The sequence below is a fragment of the Tamandua tetradactyla genome, chromosome 18, assembly GCF_023851605.1.
Source record: "Tamandua tetradactyla isolate mTamTet1 chromosome 18, mTamTet1.pri, whole genome shotgun sequence".
Taxonomy (NCBI): Eukaryota; Metazoa; Chordata; class Mammalia; order Pilosa; family Myrmecophagidae; genus Tamandua; species Tamandua tetradactyla.
This window is the reverse complement of record NC_135344.1, coordinates 7,675,827-7,700,875: the sequence shown is the minus strand read 5'-3', so window position 1 is coordinate 7,700,875 and position 25,049 is coordinate 7,675,827. Positions and strand designations below refer to the sequence as shown.

The 25,049-nt window shown below is 34.8% G+C and overlaps 1 protein-coding gene across 10 annotated transcripts in view; it reads left to right on the top strand.

Moving 5' to 3' along the window:
* ZNF407 (zinc finger protein 407) overlaps window positions 1-25,049 on the top strand; it is a 530,790-nt gene that overhangs the window by 195,559 nt on the left and 310,182 nt on the right. For 9 of the 10 annotated variants that reach the window (XM_077135209.1, XM_077135213.1, XM_077135211.1 and 6 more), the window contains one exon: window positions 13,003-13,077. The exons of the other annotated variant lie outside the window; for it this stretch is intronic. In XM_077135209.1, coding sequence (XP_076991324.1) covers window positions 13,003-13,077 — 75 coding nt within the window. The remainder of the gene's footprint in view (window positions 1-13,002; window positions 13,078-25,049) is intronic. 10 annotated transcript variants of the gene reach the window in all.

Below are 25,049 nucleotides of genomic sequence, written 5' to 3'. Positions count from 1 at the left end.
ACCGCCAAACTGCCTTCCACAGTGGTAGCACCATTTGACATTCCTACCAACAGTGGATAAGTGTGCCTCTTTCTCCGCATCCTCTCCAGCACTTGTCATTTTCTGTTTTGTTGATAATGGCCATTCTGGTGGGTGTGAGATGATATCTCATTGTGGTTTTGATTTGCATTTCTCTAATGGCCAGGGACATTGAGCATCTCTTCATGTGCCTCTTGGCCATCCGTATTTCTTCTTCTGGTAGGTGTCTGTTCAAGTCTTTTTCCCATTTTGTAATTGGGTTGGCTGTCTTTTTGTTGTTGAGTTGAACAATCTCTTTATAAATTCTGGATACTAGACCTTTATCTGATATGTCATTTCCAAATATTGTCTCCCATTGTGTAGGCTGTCTTTCTACTTTCTTGATGAAGTTCTTTGATGCACAAAAGTGTTTAATTTTGAGGAGCTCCCATTTATTTATTTCCTTCTTCAGTGTTCTTGCTTTAGGTTTAAGGTCCATAAAACCGCCTCCAGTTGTAAGATTCATAAGATATCTCCCAAAATTTTCCTCTAACTGTTTTATGGTCTTAGACCTAATGTTTAGATCTTTGATCCATTTTGAGTTAACTTTTGTATAGGGTGAGACATGGGTCTTCTTTCATTCTTTTGCATATGAATATCCAGTTCTCTAGGCACCATTTATTGAAGAGACTGTTTTGTCCCAGATCAGTTGGCTTGACTGCCTTATCAAAGAACAAATGTCCATAGATGAGAGGGTCTATATCTGAGCACTCTATTCGATTCCATTGGTCGATATATCTATCTTTATGCCAATACCATACTGTTTTGACCACTGTGGCTTCATAATATGCCTTAAAGTCAGGCAGCGTGAGACCTCCAGCTTCATTTTTTTTTTCTCAAGATGTTTTTAGCAATTTGGGGCACCCTGCCCTTCCAGATAAATTTGCTTATTGGTTTTTCTATTTCTGAAAAATAAGTTGTTGGGATTTTGATTGGTATTGCATTGAATCTGTAAATCAATTTAGGTAGGATTGACATCTTAACTATATTTAGTCTTCCAATCCATGAACACGGTATGCCCTTCCATCTATTTAGGTCTTCTGTGATTTCTTTTAGCAGTTTTTTGTAGTTTTCTTTATATAGGTTTTTTGTCTCTTTAGTTAAATTTATTCCTAGGTATTTTATTCTTTTAGTTGCAATTGTAAATGGGATTCGTTTCTTGATTTCCCCCTCAGCTTGTTCATTACTAGTGTATAGAAATGCTATAAATTTTTGAATGTTGATCTTGTAACCTGCTACTTTGCTGTACTCATTTATTAGCTCTAGTAGTTTTGTTGTGGATTTTTCCGGGTTTTCGACATATAGTATCATATCGTCTGCAAACAGTGATAGTTTTACTTCTTCCTTTCCAATTTTGGTGCCTTGTATTTCTTTTTCTTATCTAATTGCTCTGGCTAGAACCTCCAGCACAATGTTGAATAATAGTGGTGATAGTGGACATCCTTGTCTTGTTCCTGATCTTAGGGGGAAAGTTTTCAATTTTTCCCCATTGAGGATGATATTAGCTGTGGGTTTTTCATATATTCCCTCTATCATTTTAAGGAAGTTCCCTTGTATCCCTATCTTTTGAAGTGTTTTCAACAGGAAAGGATGTTGAATCTTGTCAAATGCCTTCTCTGCATCAATTGAGATGATCATGTTATTTTTCTGCTTTGATTTGTTGATATGGTGTATTACATTAATTGATTTTCTTCTGTTGAACCATCCTTGCATACCTGGGATGAATCCTACTTGGTCGTGATGTATAATTCTTTTAATGTGTTGTTGGATACGATTTGCTAGAATTTTATTGAGGATTTTTGCATCTATATTCATTAGAGAGATTGGTCTGTAGTTTTCTTTTTTTGTAATATCTTTGCCTGGTTTTGGTATGAGGGTGATGTTGGCTTCATAGAATGAATTAGGTAGTTTTCCCTCCACTTCAATTTTTTTGAAGAGTTTGAGGAGAGTTGGTACTAATTCTTTCTGGAATGCTTGGTAGAATTCACATGTGAAGCCATCTGGTCCTGGACTTTTCTTTTTAGGAAGCTTTTGAATGACTAATTCAATTTCTTTACTTGTGATTGGTTTGTTGAGGTCATCTATTTCTTCTTGAGTCAAAGTTGGTTGTTCATGTCTTTCCAGGAACCTGTCCATTTCATCTAAATTGTTGTATTTATTAGTGTAAAGTTGTTCATAGTATCCTGTTATTACCTCCTTTATTTCTGTGAGGTCAGTAGTTATGTCTCCTCTTCCATTTCTGATCTTATTTATTTGCATCCTCTCTCTTCTTCTTTTTGTGAATCTTGCTAAGGGCCCATCAATCTTATTGATTTTCTCATAGAACCAACTTCTGGTCTTACTGATTTTCTCTATTGTTTTCATGTTTTCAATTTCATTTATTTCTGCTCTGATCTTTATTATTTCTTTCCTTTTACTTGCTTTGGGATTAGTTTGCTGTTCTTTCTCCAGTTCTTCCAAGTGGACAGTTAATTCCTGCATTTTTGCCTTTTCTTCTTTTCTGATATAGGCATTTAGGGCAATAAATTTCCCTCTTAGCACTGCCTTTGCTGCATCCCATAAGTTTTGATATGTTGTGTTTTCATTTTCCTTCGCCTCGAGGTATTTACTAATTTCTCTTGCAATTTCTTCTTTGACCCATTTGTTGTTTAAGAGTGTGTTGTTGAGCCTCCACGTATTTGTGAATTTTCTGGCACTCCGCCTATTACTGATTTCCAACTTCATTCCTTTATGATCCGAGAAAGTGTTGTCTGCCAGAAGCAGTTTCGAAAGCCAAGCAAACCCCAGTTGGTCCCGGACTGGAAATACCATCCTCTGGGCCTGCACCTCCCCCTCTGAGTCATCCTTCCCTTAGGCAGCCCGTGTTTGGAATTCAAGGTGTTTTATTAACCTTTTTCTTGCTTGTAGAATTTTTGGGGTCTTGACAAATAGTCTTATGTCATTTCTTTCTTTCTGTGTCTCTTTCAATCCAATCTGGCAGTATTTCTGTCCCTGGTAACATTCTCAAGAGCCATGTGAATTTCCCATGTAGGTAGGTCATGGGGATCCATTCCATGAGACAAGAGGCTCCTACACCTATCTTTCCTGGATAACCCTATTTCTATTTTTGGCTTTTGCTGAGAAGGCTGAGGAGATCCATAACTCACACCCTTGTCTCCTCTGATCTCTCTGAGAAAATAGCAAAAATCCTTTAGCCACACTCTAGAAATTTTCATGTGGGCACTCACTTGTGACAGTGAATCTGTTAACATTAGCGCCTTTTATAAAATGGATGGCTGAAAATTTCTCAAAGCACCAAATCCTGATTCCTTTTTATTTAACAGCTGTATCCTTGAGGGGTCTCTTTCTTCACACATTTTACCATAAGCAATAAGAAGAAAGTAGCATGCACCTTCAGTGGTTTGCTTGGAAAGCTCAACTAACACCCAATTTCATCACTTATAAGTTCTGCTTTCCACAGAACCATAGGCTTCAATTCAGCCAAGTTTTCTACCACTTGGTAACAAGAATCCCCTTTCCTCCAGTTTCCAAAAACATGTTTCTCATTTTCTTTTGACCCTCATCAGCGGTGCCTTTAATGTCCTGTTTGTACCAGTGGTCTGCTCATGGCGATGGAGATATTCTCTAAGATGATATTTTTCTCTGCCATGCTCTTTGCTTCTGAGAACTTAACATCCATATTTCTACTCACTTTCTGTTCAAAACGATCTAGACTTTTTCTATTATGCTCTTCCAAATTCCCCTAGCTTTGGCTTATTGCTCAAGCCCAAAGCCACTTTTACATTTGTAGATTTTTATTACAGAAGCAGCCAACTTCCCAGTACCCAAATCCATATTGATTTTCTATTTGCTGCTGTAAGAAATTACCACAAACTCAGTGTTTTAAACAATACACCTCTATTATCTTACAGTTCTGTGGGTTAGAAGTTTGATACGTTCACCAGTCTGAGACCAAGGTATTGGTAAAGCTGCATTTCTTTCTGGATTCTCCAGGGAAGAATCTATTTCCTTGCTCTTCTCAGCTTTTAGAGCCTCTTCCTTGGCTCATGGCCTCTTTTCTCTGTATTCTCAGTCAGCAACATAATGTCTCTGACCCTACTTCTATAGTCACATTTCTTTCTCTGACGGTTTTTTTGTCCCTTCTTCTGCCACATTTAAGGATGTTTGTGATTACAGTGGGACTACTGGGATAATCCAGGATAATTTCCCTATTTTAATATCAGCTAATTAGCAACGTTAATTCCCTCTGTAACCTTAACTACCCTTTGCCATGTAATTTAACATATTCCCCATTTTTTGAGATCAGAATACAGCTATCTCTTGGGAGGGCCTTGGCCTTCCCACCGTACACTGTCCATGTGATCTAAAGTCATTAGGAGAAATGTGCACTTTCTATGGTACAAAAGTCTATTATACCATCTTTCTTTTATAAGCATATCGTGAAGCTGTATAGTTTTAACGTGTAAAATTACAGTATAAAAATACTCAGTTCATTTAAGGTCATTTTCAGAATGGTAATAGTTTGTATATCACTGAAAGAGACATGTTAACAAAATGGCAGTACATTATTTTTTTGTGCATGGTCCAGGAAGCGAATCCATATATTTTTGTGACATTTTTTCCAGAAGTTAAAAATACATCAATTTTTATTTATTTTTATGTATCTAGAATTTACACAGGCTAATGGATTATGATCACTGTTTAGAGTTATGATTTAATGTTCTGTTTGTGCTTAATTTTTCAGTTATTAGAGATTTATTATATGAATTGATTGTGCTGATTGTGAGTATGTGTAATGATGAAAATTAAGTTGTACTTCAGGAAATTAGATGACCTTGCTTGACCAATGTTGTTGATCTTAAGGTACCCGGAAACCTGTCAAATTCCAAATTATGTTCCTTGACCTGAATTTTAAACCCCTTGAATGTCAACTGTATATTTTGTTCCTTCTTGTACCTTCAATCCCTACTTAATTGCTTGGTATGTATATGCAGTCGAAAGGTAGTATTTTATAATTGTGCATATCTTTCTTCTATTCTAACATATCTCCCTGAATCCAGTATCTTTCCCTTCTAATTTCTTAGTTCTCTTATAATGATTATTCTTAGTTAGTATTTATTAGGTGATTACAGTGTTTTTGGCACTGTGCTTAATAATACACATTTATTATCTCATTTTTATAACTTTCTGAGAAGTATTATTGTCCCCACACTACAAATTCGGAATCAGAATTACTTTGATAAAAAATTAGTGTGTTGGCAGAATCCGCATATGGTAAATGATAGAGTCAGGATTTGGTCTCAACTCTACCTTGCTGCAAAGCCTATGTGTTTAATTGCAGTCCTCTAATGCCTTTGTAAAGTAGAAATCAAATCCTGCTTAGATCCAATTTTAAAATCACTCAGACTAATAGCATTTTCTGAAATACAGTTCTGGTAGACATATATAGGTTTGCTCTGACAAAAAATATTTAGTGGTCCAGTAAACTTAGAAAATGCAAAAACCATCTCATCCTTTTCTTAAAAACTTATGGTGCCGCTAACACTTACATGACTGAGAAGTCTTTAGTGTTTTGCTGTTTTAACCTAATACTTTTCAAACTCATTTGACCATGCCTCCCCTCATTGCCCCCTTTTTCTCAACATCCCTATTAATATACTATAGAACAGTCATCTTATAGGATGACTTTATAGCAAATTCTGGCATTCAGGGTTAAACCTACAATTTGGGGCATTACTTGTAAGACCCTTTATAATGTGGAGCTCTGCTTGTTCTTCTTTTGTGGTTTGTGTGCACTTCCTTATCAGAAATCCCTACCTTTCCATGTTGTTTCGTTTTTCAATGTCTAGTCCTTGAAGCTGGAATCTTCACCCACAAACTAGTTAAACTGTTCTACTCCCTGACTTCTTTCATATCCTTTCCCAGGTACCCCTGCTGTTTGCTGACTTTGTGATGCCTCAATCACTTTACTAACACTGTTCTTATCATTCGAGGTTTTCCTGTCTATTCCCTGGTCGGACCTGAGTCCTCTTTATTTCTATGCCCCTCGTGCTTACTGGCAGTATTAAAGCATGTGACTGTTTTATTTAGTGTTTGAATTGAATCACATTGAATTGCTGTGTAGCTCTCTGAATACAGGGCTCCTGTATAAATTCAGGGTATGGTAGGCGATTCTTCCTCCTGCCTATTTGAAGCCCTGTGAGTGGGAACAATGTGGAATATTGGGGGTTCGTGATAATTTCTTGACCCTTTGAGCCTGCATGTAGCTTATGCTCATATAATGTTGAGTATATGCCAGACACCATTATGTGTACTGTGCAAATATTAACTCCGAGTGTATACAGCATTGGAGGTGTTGTCCCTATTATTGGAAACAATTAGTACCATCGCCATTTTATAAAGAGGAAACCAAAGGCAGATAATTAAATAACTTGTCTTAGTTGTCTGGGTAAATGGACTTGGAGTACAAACCCAACAGAGTAGTTCCAGAATCATGTTCTTTAAGAGTTATTGCTCCTTTATTCCATCTTATTTCTAAGGGATCAGGTTGGGTACCAGTGCTAAAGTAACCTACTGTGTCCGCAAGATTTATATTGGTACCTGGAGTACTCATGGGAAATCAAAGTTTTGCATCTGGTGGAAAAATGAGGGCCCTTTGTAGAAGCCAGAGATTGAGTCATAGGGATATACGAAGGAATAAATTATAATTTCTTTCCTCAGAGAGCTCCCGTGTAGGTGATGGAGACAACATGGGAACCCAGAGAAGTTAGTGCTTTTGTTAGGGGTATATCTGAAGCTCTGAGAGCAGAAATAGAATTATTGATGATACGAATTTCAAGACTGTTATAGAAATCTATTGCAAATCTTTTTTTTTTTTTTACTGTAAATTTGCTTGCTTCTGGAATTGTAGGATTTAAAATATGTGCAAAATACTTTGAAAATGCCAAACATGAGTTTTATATGAAATTCAAAATTTAGAGTTTTCACTAATTGAGACTATTCTTTTTTCCCAGTTAGTTAAAAATATTATTTTCAGTATAGATACTAGGTATTCAGATACAGAACTATGAAAGAGAACACACAGAACCCTGAGTGCATGGGTATTTGGATAAGGTTTATGCATGTGATTGTCCATCTGTGCTTTGCTTTTTTACTCTTGCTTAATTTCAGAGTGTTTTATTCTTTTATGCCCTTTCCCACTTTCTTGAATTTGATTTGAATAGAAATAGATATCTAATTTAAATAAGTCAATGTGAATACTTGTTCACATTTTAGCCAAATGATGTTCATCTGGTAGGTATCCTTGTTGGCAGATGTGTCATGTTCGACAGATGCTTGTACCTTGATTGTCTCTGTATTCTAGCCCACATCAACTGCATTTTATTTAAGCTCTTCTGCATCTTTATACAGGGTTGATATAAGTGGCCCAAAGGATTGAAGGTCTTTTGGAGTTGAAATTCTTTATCTTACCAATATGTTATTTTTTTTTCTAGATATAACTATATTACTGCAAAATTTCATTAGTAGCAGTACAAATAGTAGGTATTATTTATTGCGCTCTCCTTACCTGTCCCACCTGCTGCATGAGTTTGTAAATGTTGTTTTATTTAATTCTCACAATGCTCCTATGAGGTATTTTTTTTCCCTCATTTTTTACCCAATTAAACCAGTATTCAGTGAATATACTTAGACTCAAAGTTATATAAGCCATAAATGGCAGGTGAGATGTTACTTCCTGACTTTCACTGACTTTCCACTGTGTCTTACTCTGCACTTGCACTTTCACTGTTAATGGGGAACAACCCTTAAACTTTGGTCAGCATAGTGCAAGGAGTTTCCTTTACACAAAGGGCAGCAGGATTTTTGGATGGAGGGTACTTCACTTCCTGTATTCCTCTCTTAGCTTTGACCCCTAATTTTGCTTCATGTTGGTCTTTTATTTTCTATATCAGCAGTGATTGAAAACTGTCAGCTCTTCACTGAGTGTGCTGTGTTCTGGCCAGTTGTATGGAAAGTGTGTGGCAAATATCACCTGGTGTTTTAGTTTGCTAAAGCTGCTGGAATGCAATATACCAGAAATGGAATGGCTTTTCAAAAGGGAATTTATTAAGTTGCAAATTTACAGTTCTAAGGCTGTGAAAATGTCCAAAATAATGCACCAATAAGAGGTTACCTTCACTCAAGAAAGGCTGATCAGCTCTGTCAGCTGAAAAGGCACATGGATGGCATCTTCTGGGGTCTCCAGTTTCTAGACACCTCTCTCAGTTGGGAAGGCATTAGGTGACATCTGCTAGCTTTCTCTCCTCATTTCATAAGGTTTCCTCAGGGGCATTTTCCTTCTCTTTCTTCAAAGGTCTGTTTGTGTGAGCTTTGTTGGCTCTGAAGCTTTTTCTAAAATGGTCCCCTCTTAAAGGACTCCAGTAAGCAACCCCACCTTCAATGGGTGGAGACACATCTCCATGGAAACCATCTCATCAAAAGGTACCAACAATAATTGGATTGTGCACATTCCATGGAAACAGTCAAAAAGTTCCCACCCAGAAAAATCGAATGAGGATTAAAGATCTTGGCTTTTCTGGGGTACAGGACAGTTTCAAACCAGCATACATGGGAACAGTTGGGAGAATGGGGGAGATTGATGTGAGTCCACATCAAGAAAAGAAATGAAAGTGCATGCTTCATAGGTAGGTATTATTAACATGGTACCTGGACATTTTCTGTATGCTTTTTATGCTGTTGTTGCATCTAAATTGTTAATGTCTTAAAAAGGAATAAAATTTCTCTTTCTTGTAACTTGTGTGGTGGTCTGTATTTGTTGGAAATTTTCAGGTGGTTGGAAATTGTGCCTTGTAGGCCTTTCTTTCAGGAATATGCAACCTTATTGGGGAGATGGGGAAAAGAAACATAAAAATATAGCCCCGAAATTCAGATACTATTCTGTTGCTGCTTCTCTTCTTCCTTCAAGAAGGAGAATTGCAGTCTGTGCCAACTTGACTTTGAGAGACTTCCATCCTGGGGGAGATGGGAAATAATGCTGATGTGTTATGCATGTGGAGTCATGTTGCTTTTTACTTTACACATCTACTTCTCTGTATTTATGGTATTGTGTTTTATATACTTTAGATAATCTTCCTTGACTCTCAAGTTGAGATAATTGTTCAGTGAAAAACCTGCTGACTGAAGGAAAATTACTTTCAAATGATTTTGTTGTATTGAAAAGTTGAAATCTATAGCTAGTATACAGATGTCATTACTGCATTGTGTTTCGGCACCAAAAATAATTTTTAGTGATGCTGTTTCAGACTGTTATAGACACTTAGAAATCAGTCACTCAAAAGAAATGTTTTTTTTTTTAAACATGGGCAGGCACTTGGAATCGAACCTGGGTCTCTGGCATGGCATGTGAGGATCTTGCCACTGAGACACCATTGCACTGCCCAATCAGTCAAATTTTTAAAAACCACTGATTTTACTATTTAAAGGTTTTCCTTCATTTGGCTTAGGCACTGGCTGGATTTATGGCCTTAGCTCATAGATCTGTGGCATGGATCTCCAGACCAGAAGATTCAGCCTCCTTTTTGGATGTGCAAGGGCTTCATTTGGATGTGCAAGGGCTTCCCTTATTGAACATATCCTAAACAAATTTCTCCCTTATTATTGTTACTCCACCCATCTCAGGTTTTTCTCAGGCCAAAAACTTTGATGTCCTTTTCAACTACCCTCTTGCAGATCCCACATTATATCAGTAAGAGTATTTGGCTAGCTCTAATCACAAATATGTAGCCAGAATCTTACCAGTTCTCTTCTCCACTGCTAGCCCTTGGTACAAGCCACTCTCGTATTTTGCCTGGACTAATGCAGCAGTTGGTTGCTTGTTCTCTCTCCTCTCCCCATCACTGCCTTTCCCTTTTTACTATCTATTCTAAACCCAATAGCTAGAGGAATACTGTTCAAATGTAAGTCAGACCTTGTCACTCCCCTGATCAGAAACCTGGATGGCTTTTCCTTTCACTGAGAGTAGAGGTCAAGGCAATGCTTGTGACCTACAGGGTCATTCCTCTGACCTGCATGTACTGCCCCAAGCTTCTTTTCTAACTCCTTCTGCTCTTCTTTTTGTTCAGTGTTCTTGGCCTCTGCTGTCGCTTCTGTGTTCTGAAAGCAGGCCAGCAGGCACTCCCTCCAGCTTCCTCTGGAGATTTGCTTGTCCAGCTCCATTTCTTTCTTTCCTCAAAAGTCGCATTCTTTAGCCTCCCAAATATAAATTTTCAATCCCCTGCTGACATTCACTACCCTTCTCTGCTTTATTTTTACTCTTTCCCATTTATCACTATTTAGAATACTATATATTTTACTTTTCCTTCCTTGTTGTCTGTCTTTCTTACTGGGATTTGTGTTTTATCAAGGCAGAGATTTTAATTTTGGTTCTCCTGTGTACCACAGCTGCCTAGGATTTTTCCTTGCATATAGTAGGCATTTAATAAATATATTTAGAGGCAGTTATAAGGAACAGCAGTATCCCTGAAGGCTGAGTATAGCGGGTTTAGTGCCATTTCATTAAGTTGATAAACTATAGACTTTCTGGAATGAAAGCTCTGTGAAGACAGGACTTTAGTTGCCTATTTTTCCTTTATATTTGCAGAATCTACCAGTGGGTGGCATAAAGTAGGGAATCAATAAATATGTTGTAATTGGAGTGAATAAGTAAAGAAAGCATGGGCATTTATTAGGTGTTAGGCATTTCAGCTATGTAGTTTTCAAATTTGGGATTATTTTTATTTGTGATGGTATCTGAGTTATAAATCTAAAAAACAACGTCAAAAAATCATCAGACATGATCCTATTAAGAAGATGGTGAAACTCAGGCTAAATTCAGCAATGACATGTTGTTGGTAATATACATTTCTTTAAATGAATTTTAAAGAATTTTTACTTACTTTATGCCAGATTGAATGCCTTAAAAGTAAAATTCCTTTGTCTATTTCTGTTTGAAGAAAAAAAGATTTTGTATCTGAATATAATTGAAATGAATTTTAAATATTATACTTTATTTTTCCATTTTTCACCATGATAAAAAATTTGTTATTCCCCTAAATAATTCAGTATTTTAGATGTTTGGAAATGTTAGAATGTCAAAGTAAAAAATTTCCATTTCTATTTACTTTAGGCTCTTCCCCTATGTAGTGTAATATTGTTACTTCAGTTCTTAAACCTTGGGAAAAATTTATTTAATAAAATTTCTTCCTTTTCAAACCATGCTGCATTTCTTTGTTTTTCTCTGTTTGGTCATGTAAATAAGCTATGCTCTGCAAGTCTTTGTTCTGTTATCAGCTTTAAGTTTTTTTAATTAGAGGAAAATAGAGGACAATAGGGAAGTAATGGCTTAAATGGACTGTTGTTAAACTGTATTATTTATAAGGAATTGAAAAAATGCTATTTGTTTTATGCAATTTGAGCAGAAGCCAATATAAAATACCTTGGACCATTATTTTTGCTAACATTGTATAACTATTTAATTTCATCACAGTTTGATTTTTTTATTTGAAAGAATTGTCTTTCCATTTTAATGATTGATGGTGTGATCAGTTATTTATAGTTGTGTAGTGTGTCTTTCTAGTTATTTAATATGTAAAAAGAATGAATGTTGTTTTCAGTGTATATGCAAGTATGTTATTTTAGCTCAAAATTGAGGTTTCCTAATATTATATGATAATAACCAAAATACACCATAGATGAAAAGAATAGATACATTCATGTTTCAAGACATTTTTTTCCCTTTGGCTTTTGTTATGTATCTTTTTAGTAAGGCTACTGTGCTTTTTAGTTCTTATTATGCCCATTTGTTCAGACATGTCCAGATGAATTCAGCGTTTAATGTTAAGACTCTTATAATATGCCAATTTGATTTGTAGCCCTTCATATGATAGAATGCTAATTAAAATCATATTTTTGCATATGTCATTCCTTTCATGTACATATGCAAATAGATTCAGTTGCCTTTCAGCTATTAGTAATTAACTTTATGAAGGACAGCTGTAATACATAATTAACAAAAATGTTTTCAAGCCCTTTTACACTGGAAGTTACAACAGTAAAATTTTCTTTCCCTTGTCAAGAGAGCCATTTTAGTCTGATGCTTCTGAAAGATATCTAAATTGTTTTAAATAATCACATGGCATAAATTGATACTCTGTGATCAGGAAAGAATGGTACTCTATGTATTGGGTCCTGATTCTTATCCATTTCATATTTATATCAGCAAATTAGAATTAAGTAGACTGATTTGTGTATAAAATAAGATAATATTTCAGTTGCTACTTTTTTTTTAGTTATTGATATTTTCTTAACACTTGAATATAATTTTTTTCTTCATGTTGCAGACACAATAAACATTTATTTCATTTTTTATAAAACTTCTCTTCAGATTATTACCATGTTTTTTAGGAAGCTTCATGAAACTACTCATTTTTTTTCTTTTTTAAGAGAAATAATTAAATATTTAATAACATGAAATTTTCCCAAACTTATTTAATGTTGATGTGTGAGATGAACTTGGGAGCCAGTGAATGTTATGTTGAGGTATTGCTTTATCTTTATTACTGAATAACAATGCAGACAGTGGCTAAATAACTAAAGCCATTGTTAGGATCTTTTGGTCACCATTAATATTCCCATGTAAGAAAATAAACCTGTCTGTTTAGATGTAATTATTTCTTCTAGATTTCAAATATATTGCAATATATTATATTGTAGTGTATTTAATCTGCATGGAAACTGTTTTGCTACTTCAATTAATAGCAGAATTATTTTTGTTCATGAAATCTGCCATTTTACTGTGCATTTTCATAGTAATAGGCCTATATGCTTGCCAATTATGCTTAATACTTTTTATACATATTTCTAGCAGAATCAAGTTTTAGTTCTATAATTACTTTTATTTTTTTATAGGGTTGCTTTTGTAATGAAGAAGCACTTAAATACTCATCTACTGGGAAAACATGGAGTTGGCACCCCAAAAGAAAGGTAATTTCTACATTTTTCTTCTTTTATTTAACAAAAATAATTGCATTTTCATTTTAGGTTTTGTTTTGTGAGACTACTTCTTAGTTTTCATCAAGTCAGGTCATCATGTTTTGTGTGTTTGGTACTCTTGTTGAATGTTGTATTTTAATTAAAAAAATTGCAATCTAAAAGTATTTGAAAGGATTTGGGGGACTTTGTGCATTTGTGAAACAACCCTCAAATTGTAGAAGAGTTAAAAGAGAGGAAATTGATCTCTATGAATGGATTAGAATGTACTGAAATTAATATATAAAACTAAACTTTTTCCATTTTTGCTATATTTTTAATTTGAGGCTTTAAAATTGCATTTTTGAATTCTTACTATAGAATTAAACATTGCTGATATTAAAAAAATACATCTTGTGTCATCCCCCAAATAATACTACAGTTGCCATGTCATGAAAAATAACACTACAATTACTATGTCATCCACTGCCAGGTTTTCTTTTTTTTCTTGCTACTGTATCATAATTAGCTTCATCACATAGACTTAATTATATTAGGTGAACTGAAATATAGCAATGTCAGCTACCAGGTGAGCATGGCTACTTCTGGAATTTTAAGACTTTAAAATGAAGCTCATCCAGAATTCATGCAAGCACTATTACCTCCTTTTAGAGAAGTGATAGATTTTCAGCTTTCTCCAAATCTTCTGAGATGGTACTTAAAGGAATACATTCATGAAATACATTATTATATTTTAATATGCAATAGTTATATAATTTGTTCTACTTCTCTGAATAAGGCCTCTTCACCCATAGTTGTGAATGTTGAATTATGTTGTTTTTTATTTAAAATGCTCTTAATGATGTTTTATATTCTGACAAGGAATTTAACTTGTGGTTTCTATGAGTGGCATATCATTTTCCTTACCATTGTAGAACGAACATAGACTACTGTGTCAAAATATTGGGGTGTTAAATGTATGCCTGCTGTTTACTTTTAGCTTTGCCATAGTTTTAAGATTATTTGTAATTTATAATGGCAGCTGAAATGTATTTGTTGAACATATCATGGATGTATTATTTTTGAAATTAAAAACGTTCTGCATTACATAAAGAATGATTTGGGACTTGTCAAAAGTTGTTTCGTAAACTTTAAGAAAGTGGGAGCAAAATATATTTTTAAAGATTATGTTCCAGAAGCTTTCATATCATTATTTCACTTAATCATTCCCTGACTTATAGGAAATGTGTTAGTATTCAGATTTGTAGATCTAAACACTGAGATTCAAGAAGATAAAATAATTTGCTCAATATCTCATAACTAGTAGATGTTAGAACTGTTATTTTTCTGACTTTAGTTTTGGTACTGTTCCCAGTAAGTTATACTATATCTTAGTGAGAATCTGTAACATATAGATGTTTAGGTTTTATTTTAATCTACAAAATAAATTAGAAAGAATGCAATTTAGATTAGGTAAGCAATGCAAAGAAAACTGTTCCTTACTATCCCTTTAACTAGTGTTTTAACTCAAGTATATCATTTTGCTTTTTTATTTAGGAATTTAAAACAATTAAAACAATTTTGAAGAAGACTTTGTCCATATTGTTTCATATTAGTATTCTAATTTAAGTGTGCTGTGTAATTTTTCTCATTTTCCTTTCCCCATGCATTCCAGAGGCACTTTGCTTCTTTACCCTCATTTCATTCACTAAATACATAAAAGGATTCTAAAAAAAAGCAAGAGAAAGAATGGCTTTCTCCCCTCTGTGGTAGGGTAAGATTTTCTCAGACATCGTCACCTTTTTTGTTGTTGTTCTAAAATCAGGAAATGAAGCTCAAAATGGAAAAGCATGCATAATTTACCAGATTATTTATTTTTGATTATTCACTATTCAAGGATCATCTAACTAAAAATCTTTAATTGAATGCTTTTTTCCTCATTGTTTCAAAATACTTATTTATGGTAACTGTTCTTGTGGCTTTCTCTCTCTTTTTTTTTTTTTTTGCATAGAAATACTGAGTAGGAATGTCAGAGCTTCTCTAACAATAGGACTTTCGTCCCTGGCTGGGAGTGACCAAGACTTGACATGGCACAGTAAACACTAAAATGCTCTTTTCTTTTACACCCATCCCCGACCCCAGCCTGTTCCTTGGAGGGTGACTTGATGCCTTTTATAAATGGTTTTAGGAAGGATAAAAATTCTTTAACAGCATGTTGAACTATCACTTTAAGCATAACTATTCTCTGAGTTATACTTTTTTTTCATACCTGTTTCAAACATTAATGCTTTGGCTATAATTTTGCAAGCTTGCTATATTTTAATTTCTCCAGGATTGTTTAATCAGTTTACTTTTTCATGTTTTGAATTTGATTCTCCTCTCTTAAGCATTGCATATTATAGCAATATTAATAAAAGTTATCTAAATAGACTGTGACAATTAAATTAATAATGCATTTTGTTTGCAAGTATTTAGCCCTAGTGATTTGACTGGCATATGCAAAAATGATAATTTATTAAAAATAAATTCATATACTTGTATTATAAAGTTTAATGGACCAGTAAATTTTGTTATCGTGGCTATCATTTGAAATAGAAAACCAGATAATTTCAAATGCATTTTTTGAGACTCCATGAAGTCTCAAAGTGATGGGCTTTCTGAAAGAATGTAATTTTTGTCCCCAAATTTGCATTAACCTATTTTAAGATTTTAAGATACAGATCCTGGTGTTAACAACAACTTGAGCCTGTATCCCAATGTTGTTTGAGAGATTAACAGAGTATCACAGATCTGTTCATTCATGCAGGATCTCTTCCCTTCACCAAATCCAATGTAATGAAAATAAAACTTGAAGTTGAACGAGGAAAAAAAAAAAGGTGGCTTTGTAGGCCACCTTTTAAGACAGGTTAAAATAGGTTAATTTTTTACTATTTTAAAATAGTACTGTACTATTTCTGAAGTCTCATACACTGAAATGCAAACAACTAAATATAGCAATATTCAATACACATTCTAAAATAATAAACTCCAATTAATTTGCAAACTCACTCTAAACTATTCCCTATTTTAAATAAGTAATTCTCTTTATAAAATGGTAAGCCAAAGTATCTTTATGGCTATTTGAATTTACAACTAGTAATCTAGAAAATGAGCTTATCCACAATTATCACAATTGAAACAGCCGTAATAAATCTATCTTATGTGAACGCCAGGTGCATGTTACAATAGAAATAGAATGAAATCCTAGTTGAGTGGTGAAAGTCAGCTGGGTTTTGAATGGCTTTCTTAGGAGGAGGAGGGGAAAACTATTCTCAGAATTTCTGATCTGATACATTCATTGTTTATGTGATGTTTGGAATATTTTATGTGATGTGATGTTCATATGATGTTTAGGGTACTTCCCTAATTGTGAAGACACCGTATCTTCAGGGGCAGCGTGTGAAGAAGGTTGATATGCCTACAAAGCCACCTTTTTTTTTTTTCCTCATTCAACTTCAAGTTTTATTTTCATTACATTGGATTTGGTGAAGGGAAGAGATCCTACATGGGTGAATAGATCTGTGATATTCTGTTAATCTCTCAAACAAAACTGGGATACAGGTTCAAGTTGTTGTTAAGACCAGGATCTGTATCAGAGTCAGAGGAGGCCGACCACTGCTTCTAGGAGATGCTATCTTCCAGGACAATAGTAGGATATGGGAATGGATGTAACCATGCAGGGCTCGGGGTCCAGGGTACCCAAACTGGCTCCTGAGGGTTCTCCACGTAGACTATATATGTGGAGTTCCACAGCAGTTCTTCATGGGGCATGAGGGTGGTGCAGGCTTGGAGCTGGAACTCGGAAGGTGGAAGGCTGGCCATGTCTACATGGAAACGATCTGAGGCGACTGTGTCCTCCCGACTTTGGTCCATTATTCTATGTAGGGCCTCTCCAAAAGGGCAAGGCAAGGGTTTGGTTCTTGGCTTCTGGTTGGCCTCCTGTACAGTCCAATATAAATCTGTCAAACTTACCAACATGTGGAGACATTCTCACCAGCTCTTCTTTATATCCGTCTTCCTGAGCCCACGGGATATTAATCTTGACAGCATGTGTTTCTTTGTCCTCTGTTTGGGAGTCATCACACATTCAAAGAATTCCCATTCCTGAATGAAACTCCAGATTTCCTCAACACTCCAAGGAGACTTTAGCTGGTCTGAGGGCTTCTTTGGTTCCTGATGTCTTCCTCCTTTACTTCCTGGGGGTTTCTAGTTATTTCAGGCTGAAGCATCGGTTCCTCCATATCATCCCTCAGTTTTCTCCGGAGACTCTTTCCTCTTCAGCTATAGGGCCTAATCCAGGGTGGGCAGAGCAGGCACTTATTCCTGTGCCGTGGGAATTCAGGTAGATTGGAGGCCCCAAGTATGGAAATGGGTCCTCTTCTCTCTGCTCTGTGGAGTCTCTTACAAAGCCACTTTTACCAATAAAGGATTCCAGATTACATGACTGTATCATGTGGTCTGGGAGTTGAATGATTTCATAATCAAGTTAAATATATCTGTTTTTTCCAGTCATTACTGAATATCCAGATCTAAACCTTAGTATTTTTAAAATCAAGGACCTTTTGCAGGACTCAGGTGGTGCATTATTTTTCCCATGGGTAGTGAGTACGGTCAGGCCCCTGGGACAGGGCTGCTTGATGTTTTCAGGCCTGCAGAGAAGGCCTACTTGCTGTGTGGGATTTCTCCAGGACTCCTTCAGGTTACTGAGCCCCTGAATTTCTTTAGGCATTTCTCCTCTTGCCAGACATTTGGCATTTGGAGTTAACTGTTTTTCTTTTAAGAATACCCTCAATCTTATTAATAAGAAAAATCTTTTCCTTTACCTTTTTTGATATACTTGATTTACTTAGCTTAGATGTAGAGTAGAAATACTAGCAGCTCTGGTTCTTCGTTCTAGTTTGTTTTAAGCTGTTAACCCATGACATGATTTTGGAATCTTTCTCTTTCCATTCTCTGTTTTCTCAAAACTTCTACGTTTATATTTTGTTTTCTGTTTTTAAAATTTAGATAGAAGTCTCACACTTTTTAATGTAACATGAAAGTATCATTCAGGATACAGATATTCCAAAGAAATGCGTGTATATGTGTAGAAGGACAATTGTCATTGAAGCCCAGGGATATTTTGAGTTGATTATAAACTTGGAAGACTGGGATATGAGAGGAATCACGCATTTTATAGAAACCTTAAATTACCTAAATTTAAATGGACTAAACGGTTTCTTTAACAGAAAATACTTTTTTCTTAATAAGTTATTTAACTTGTATCACTTTATTGTGCATTTTACATAAATGACTTGCCTTTGACCAGGTTGTTATCATTGTGTGTTGTTTCCTTGATTAAAGGATCAGTAGTTTTCCTCAGTATTTGCTTCATAGGGACATTTTAGAAGGTAAAGACCATTTTCCATTTTAGGACTTCAGAATGTTTTGAAACGGGCGGTTTTTCCTGTCTGGCATGCCATGATACTTTGTTCAGTGCTGTATGCCCTCTTGTAACCTCTAAGGAGTGCACTTCCTAAAACTCACCGAGCCCCTCATGTCCCCCAGTTTCACATATTGCACCACCCCTCACCCTCCAGGTTATTGGGCTGCCCTTATACCAAGGGTTAACAGTCCCTTTTTTTTTTCATGAGGGCCAATTTAAGGGGGAAAAAAGTTTATGATGCTTTCCCCCAACTCCAGCCCTTCAAAAAAAGTATTTACAGAGGAAATAACTTTGTTGAGCCACAGTGGAAGTAAACCTGTCAGTTCTTTTCATCTTGGATTGCTTCTTTTAATGAGTTGTTATATTTTAATGACTTAGTATTGCTTTTGCATGCATTGGTTTCTCCTGTCTTGCATCTTCCCCCATCTCTCCATTTATAGACAGTGTCTGAGAGACATGCTGCTTTAGGGTGGCTAGTCAGAAAAGACCTCTGTGAAGGGTTCTGTTTTAAGTGGCATGTGGAGTTATATTCCCAATGAAAAATATGTTGAGAGCCCATTGATAAGATGTGCAGGAGCCTGGCGTGTTCTGGTCTCCTGTGACATAAGGATGGAGCCTTGCAAAGTGCTGAAGGAGAGTGGTGTTGGGGGAAGATCTGTGATCCCAGAGCTCTGGGCACTGTTCAGGAAATGGTAAGGAATCAGTCTGTCATTTAGGGGAATTAGGAGAATGATAAAGATCAAGCTGAAGAGAACCTTGAGTTCTGCGTCAATAATTTTTTTTACTGTATTACTAAGAGGAAGCCAGCAAAGTTTAGAGCTCTTTATTAACTCTTTTTTTTTTTCCTTTATTTATTCTTATTGTATGGAGTTCAGACAACAGGTAGAGGATTTCGGTAAGCAGGTGAACATTCTTTTGAACACCGGCTCTTTCCCCATATTACTGTGCCGTCTCCTGTCTTCCCCGGATGTCAGTCCCAAGTCTCTAGCCCTCCGATTCATATTGCAGAACCAACCTGCAGATGAGCCTGCTACCATCTGTTTTATTTTCATTTTGCCAGACAAATTCTGTTCCCTGTCTCCATGCCTGCATTTATTCTCTACTTTTTGCTGTTGTTGTTCCTAATGTACATGTCATATTTTCCATCTCTCCTGTCTTCCAATCCATATCACATATTAATTTCATCTGCCAGTCTAAGACCCCTCTCTTTGAGTCCCATTCTTGTTTATTCCACTTCAAATTGATCTTTTTTGTCAAATTCCTATGGTACATTGGAGAATAAAGAGTAAATACATTTTAGGTGGTGTATTTCTCTATCCTACCATTTTTATCTCCCAAAAAAAGAAACCCAAAGGATTATAATACTATTGTGTACATTATAATTATGTTATCTAGAACAAGTTCACTGAATTATTAGAACAAAGATACATGGTTTAGGACTCTGCTGATCTTTACTAAAATGACTTCTATTTTATTCTATTGTCTCCTTTTTCATTTTTATATAGAAATAAGGTGAAATTGAGTTCAGTGGATATATGAGCTGTGCATTTTATAGTATGAATATTCCAATTTCTTTTGCATGTAACGATGTGACAAATTAATTTTTAAGGGATTTTCATGTATGTGTGTGCTACCACTTAGTGATCCACACAGATTTTGGGTATAAGAATTTCTGTTCTGTTTAATTTTTTTAAGTGAACAAAATAGTGACACAACTACAATCAGTAACAATATGCTAAATGTTCAGAACATAGGTGTTCCCTTGGCATCTAGAATATTTTAAAATTACTTTTAGAACACAGAGACTTACACATCTGGAGTCTTTGACTAAAATATGCCTTTAGTTCTTATCTTTAATTCCCAGTCAGTGCCAGAATCGACAAGAACAAAGACCTGTATGTTCACTCCAGCCTTAAATCATGCTTAATTACCAACTTTTCTACAGCTTCATTATACAGTACTGACTTCTTCTGAGAGGTTCTTTATATTTCTGATATCTTGGTGGTTGCTTATGAAGGTCCGAGATTGTAATTTCTTCTGAGGGATTTTCAGGAAACTTAAAACTTCTGAAGTAATTTTTGTAAAGTAGCATTAAAGCAATTTGATCATTAATTTAACAGGTGAGAAATAAGATATTTATATTTCATTGTGCTACAGATCGATAATGGGAAAAACCAAGTGTTTCCTTAGATTATTCTGCAGGATAGTTTTTTCCTCCCTTTTTGTGGTCCTAGGACCACTTGCATGACCAACTGTAAGCTTAAAAAAAGGGGATTCTATACTACCATGATGATGTTTCTCACCTTCAGTTGGTAGTGACAAAGGAAAATAAATAGACATAGATGTTCCATGATCTACAAAATGTGTATCTTTCACTTCAACTAATTACATTCCTTTCCAAAAGCATCATGGTGCTGTATGGTACTTATTAGAAAATTCGCACCTCCTCAGTTTGAATCATATGAAGTAGATATTTATCAGCATACGGGCAATTCCAATATTGGTTATTTCATATGAGTCAACCTATTTCTACCTAGAAATGCTTCTAGCATATGATGTCAATATCTGCTTTTCATTCTAACATTTCCAATGAGTTATTTTCTTGGTTTATGGATAATGATTTTTGAGATCATTTCTAGATCATCTGATATTACGAGTAATTTAGGAGAAGTTAGGTCAAGGCAAAAAAGAAAAGATATTTCTGTATATTCCATTTTTGTTTCATGTCTACATTTGTTGTCAAACTGAAATCTTTATTCTGATAGACTGGACTCAGCGTGTATTTTTTTTTCACGCCCCACATTATGCTGCACTTTCTCTGGAAAGCCTTCCCTAAGTCTCCGTTCTACATAGTCACATCTTACTACTTAAAAGTTTGATTACCACTTAAGCAAGTTCTATTTTGCTTTCCCTTTTGAAACAGGTGTATGCCTTGTATCCAAACTAGATAGATAATTTTTAGAGAGCCGGATTCCTGACTTTCCTTCTCCATCTGCAGGTTATAAGAGAGTGATTGACACTCAGTAAATATTTTTGGGTTTAGATTATAAAGATTTTCACTTAGATTTTTCCTTTCAAGATGGACTTTTTGTAGGTAGTTTGACTTATAATGTGTAGTCACACTATAAGAAAGGTACTGCAAACTCGCAGTCTCTGTGTTATACTGGAGGGTAGCACCATTTATTAAGTCTCAGGTGCATCATTTTCTGAATTAATGTTGGGTTTTTCATATGCTGAGAATCAAACTTGTTCCTCTTAATTTACTGGAATGGGGGGGTGGGATTGATGTGAATTTATAGCCATAGAAGGACTTTGAATATGTTTTTAACTAAAGATAAATACTTTAAAAGTAATATATGCTATACATATAGAGATATAATCTGATTTTTTTGTACATTAGACTTTTAATTTCTAAGTCTAAATATTATCTTTGTCCCTCCTTCTTTTAATGCTAATCTGGTGAATTGAAGGATTATGGAAAATAGTAGATTCAGCAGAACATGCTTATGAAAGTTCTTATTTAAATTAGATCTAAATTTTCTTTAACATTAATTAAAATGATGATTTTTACCCCTACATCCTCACAGTGCACTGTAGTGTTCAGAATGCTTTTTTCTCATTTTACTTTTTGTGATTATGCAATATGGATAAGCCACACTTTTTTTGGCAACTAGGAAATGGCAGATTTATTTTTGGATATCAGATCTTTCAAAATTTGTCTTCTAAAAATTATATTGTTTATATTATGATCAGTATTTGTGGGTGAGGAAAAGCTTTAATGAAAGAAATTAACCCAATGCTTATGATTTTTGCTATTAATACTAAAAGTAATTTCAATGTATGAATGTCAATATCAACCTTGAATTGGAGTTTGTTTGAAAGATACATAGTGTAAAGATTAAATAAGATATATGAAATATTTATTTTTTAAAAAATACAGTTTCAATTTTCTTAGCACTAACTCTTCCCTTTTTGACTAAGGAAACAGGGGAAAAAAAGCAAAACTTCCTCAGAACGTAACTATATAAAACTAAGGAAAGTGGAGTTGCTTTGGTGAAGCTGGAAGGGCATCTCAAAGACCTGTAGAGAAGCTTCTCTAACACCCTTCAACAGATTAAAGAAGCTAATCTGTTATAGAGGGCCCTATAGAGAAGGGCTCTATAGAGAAGCTATGGGGCCCTTCAACAGATTAAAGAAAATATCTTTATATGTAGAGCTCTGTAATTTGTACTGTAAACCATAGACTTTTGCAGATTTAATGTTCATAACGGTCTGTGCCTGAGTAATAGGTCCTAACTCATTCCTGTAGAGATGGAGGTATGCATCGGCAAGTACAGAGGTCACTGTATTGGAACACTTACCTTAGCTGGATCCTGGCATCCAAGTCTCAGTATAGTTTTGTTGTTCTCAGCATGTCAATACAATGTATGTAATGACTCTCGAGAAATATTTAAAAACAAGAGCATTTACTCAAAAGAAATCCAACTTCTGGAGCTAATGATGGAAATTTTAAAAAATGAAAAATACCTACGAATGCTAGTCCTTAGCTAAAAGTACACAGTTAGGATAAATTCATATCAGAAATGTGATGTTCTAGTTTTTGGGTTAGGTGGTAAATTCACAGGTATTATTATATTATTGAATAAATATAAAACAATAATATAAGATCACAGATAGACCAATTATGACCAAAAATTATTTTTAACCTAATTTAGTACTCTTGAGATTTATAAAAGGCCAAATTTTCCCTACTTCCATATGATCCATCTTATGCTTAATGGGTAAAAACATAAACAGAGATGTTTGAAATTTTTATTTAGTCTCCTAGCTCTGCAAACACTTCCCCATTCAGTGAGGGATTAAACTTTATTGAATGTTGAAAAGAGGGCCTTCTTGTTGGGTAATGTCATGACTGGAAGAAAGTTGACTTTCAAAAAAATGTTATTTGTTAGAAAACCCTTATTCGTTATTGTAAAAATTTGTCAGCAGTAATGATTGTGAAGTAACTGGTCTAGCTATTTAAATGAACTTTATTGTGAAAATGTTTGCTTTGAAAATTTTAAGAAGTGTTTTTATTCCCACAAAGTGAAGTTGGCAATAGAGGAACATCTGTTTATCTTATTGTAGAGAAGCATTGTCTTCAGAGCAAAGAGGTTCTTAGAGGAGAGAGCTGCCAATATGACATTCAATCAGAAATAACTTTCTTATTGAAAGCTTTTTAGCATATTACCATTCTGCTTTTCAATGAGCATTTCTCATGGTCACCCACTATTTCATCTTCCTTTCTGTTGTCTTTGATGCCGAGCCCACCAGAAGGTAAAAAGGACTTTTCTGAGTTTTGCTAACTTGACTTCCTCTTGCGATCCAGTTTGTGCATCATGGTCTTTTATACATTCATTCTTATGACAAACTACATCCTTCATCATCCTTTTTACTTTGGAGATTTAGGTCATGTTACTACGTCAACAATGCATTGTAATATAGTATAGAGATAATTTTTTTTAGTGGGAGAATTTATAGCTTTATAAATGATTTTAGGCTATTTATAGACTCACCAATGTTCTAAAGGGGTCATTTAATCTTTTAGAAATGTTTTTGCATCTTTTATGAGGGAAGGTATATTCTGTAGCTTTCTAAAGGTCTCAGTTCATATGTCTTGCAAATGTCCGTGGCTTACTATATTTAAGTTGCCCTAACACCAGCTAGCTTATTGCAGAGTAATACAGAATCATAGAGATTTTAAAGGGAATCCTTATATTTCTTAGGTGTGAAAACTGATTTTCAGAGATTTCCTGTATCACCTTCTTACTCAGATTTTTGGCAATTAAAATTGTCTTTATATATATTTAGTAATTTGATTTGATCTTGCCTTGGTAAAAAAACAAAGAAACAAAAAATGGCTATGATGCCATAGTTTTTTGGTAAAACTATACATTTTCATTTGAGGTCTTTTGGTTGAATTGCGTATAATCTTTAATAGCTCTTCAGTGCCTTTAATCATAGTAATTAGTGGTAAATTATGTACATCTTAAGGTATTCATGGAAAGATAAATCCTTTCTCTCTTTTAAGGTACTTAGTGGTTAGAACAGGATATATATTAAAAAAATAGAAAAATCTGAGTGCGTTTGTTTAAATATGCAAGAAATGCTTGTTTTTGGTCTGCAGCATATAGCTGTACAATTTTTTATAGTGATGTAATTTATAGAGATTACAGACCTTTAATTTTTTTCTTTCACTAACATCTGTACTATTAGCATTTGTTAGAATATAAACCCCAAATAAGATTTTTTTCAGATTATTATTCAATGAAAAAAAGGGGCTATCAGGAACAAAGATGAAATAGTTTCCATTTAGTGTTAAATGTGTGGGAGTGAATTTTAGACTATCCAGTTAACTGCAAAACAAACGTGCGTTCATAGCATGGTTTATTTGTAGTGTAATGAATTTAGCCATTTGTGCTGTATGTTAGGTCATAACATTATAAATACCTTCAAGTTGTTCTATAAAAAAGTTTTAAAAGTG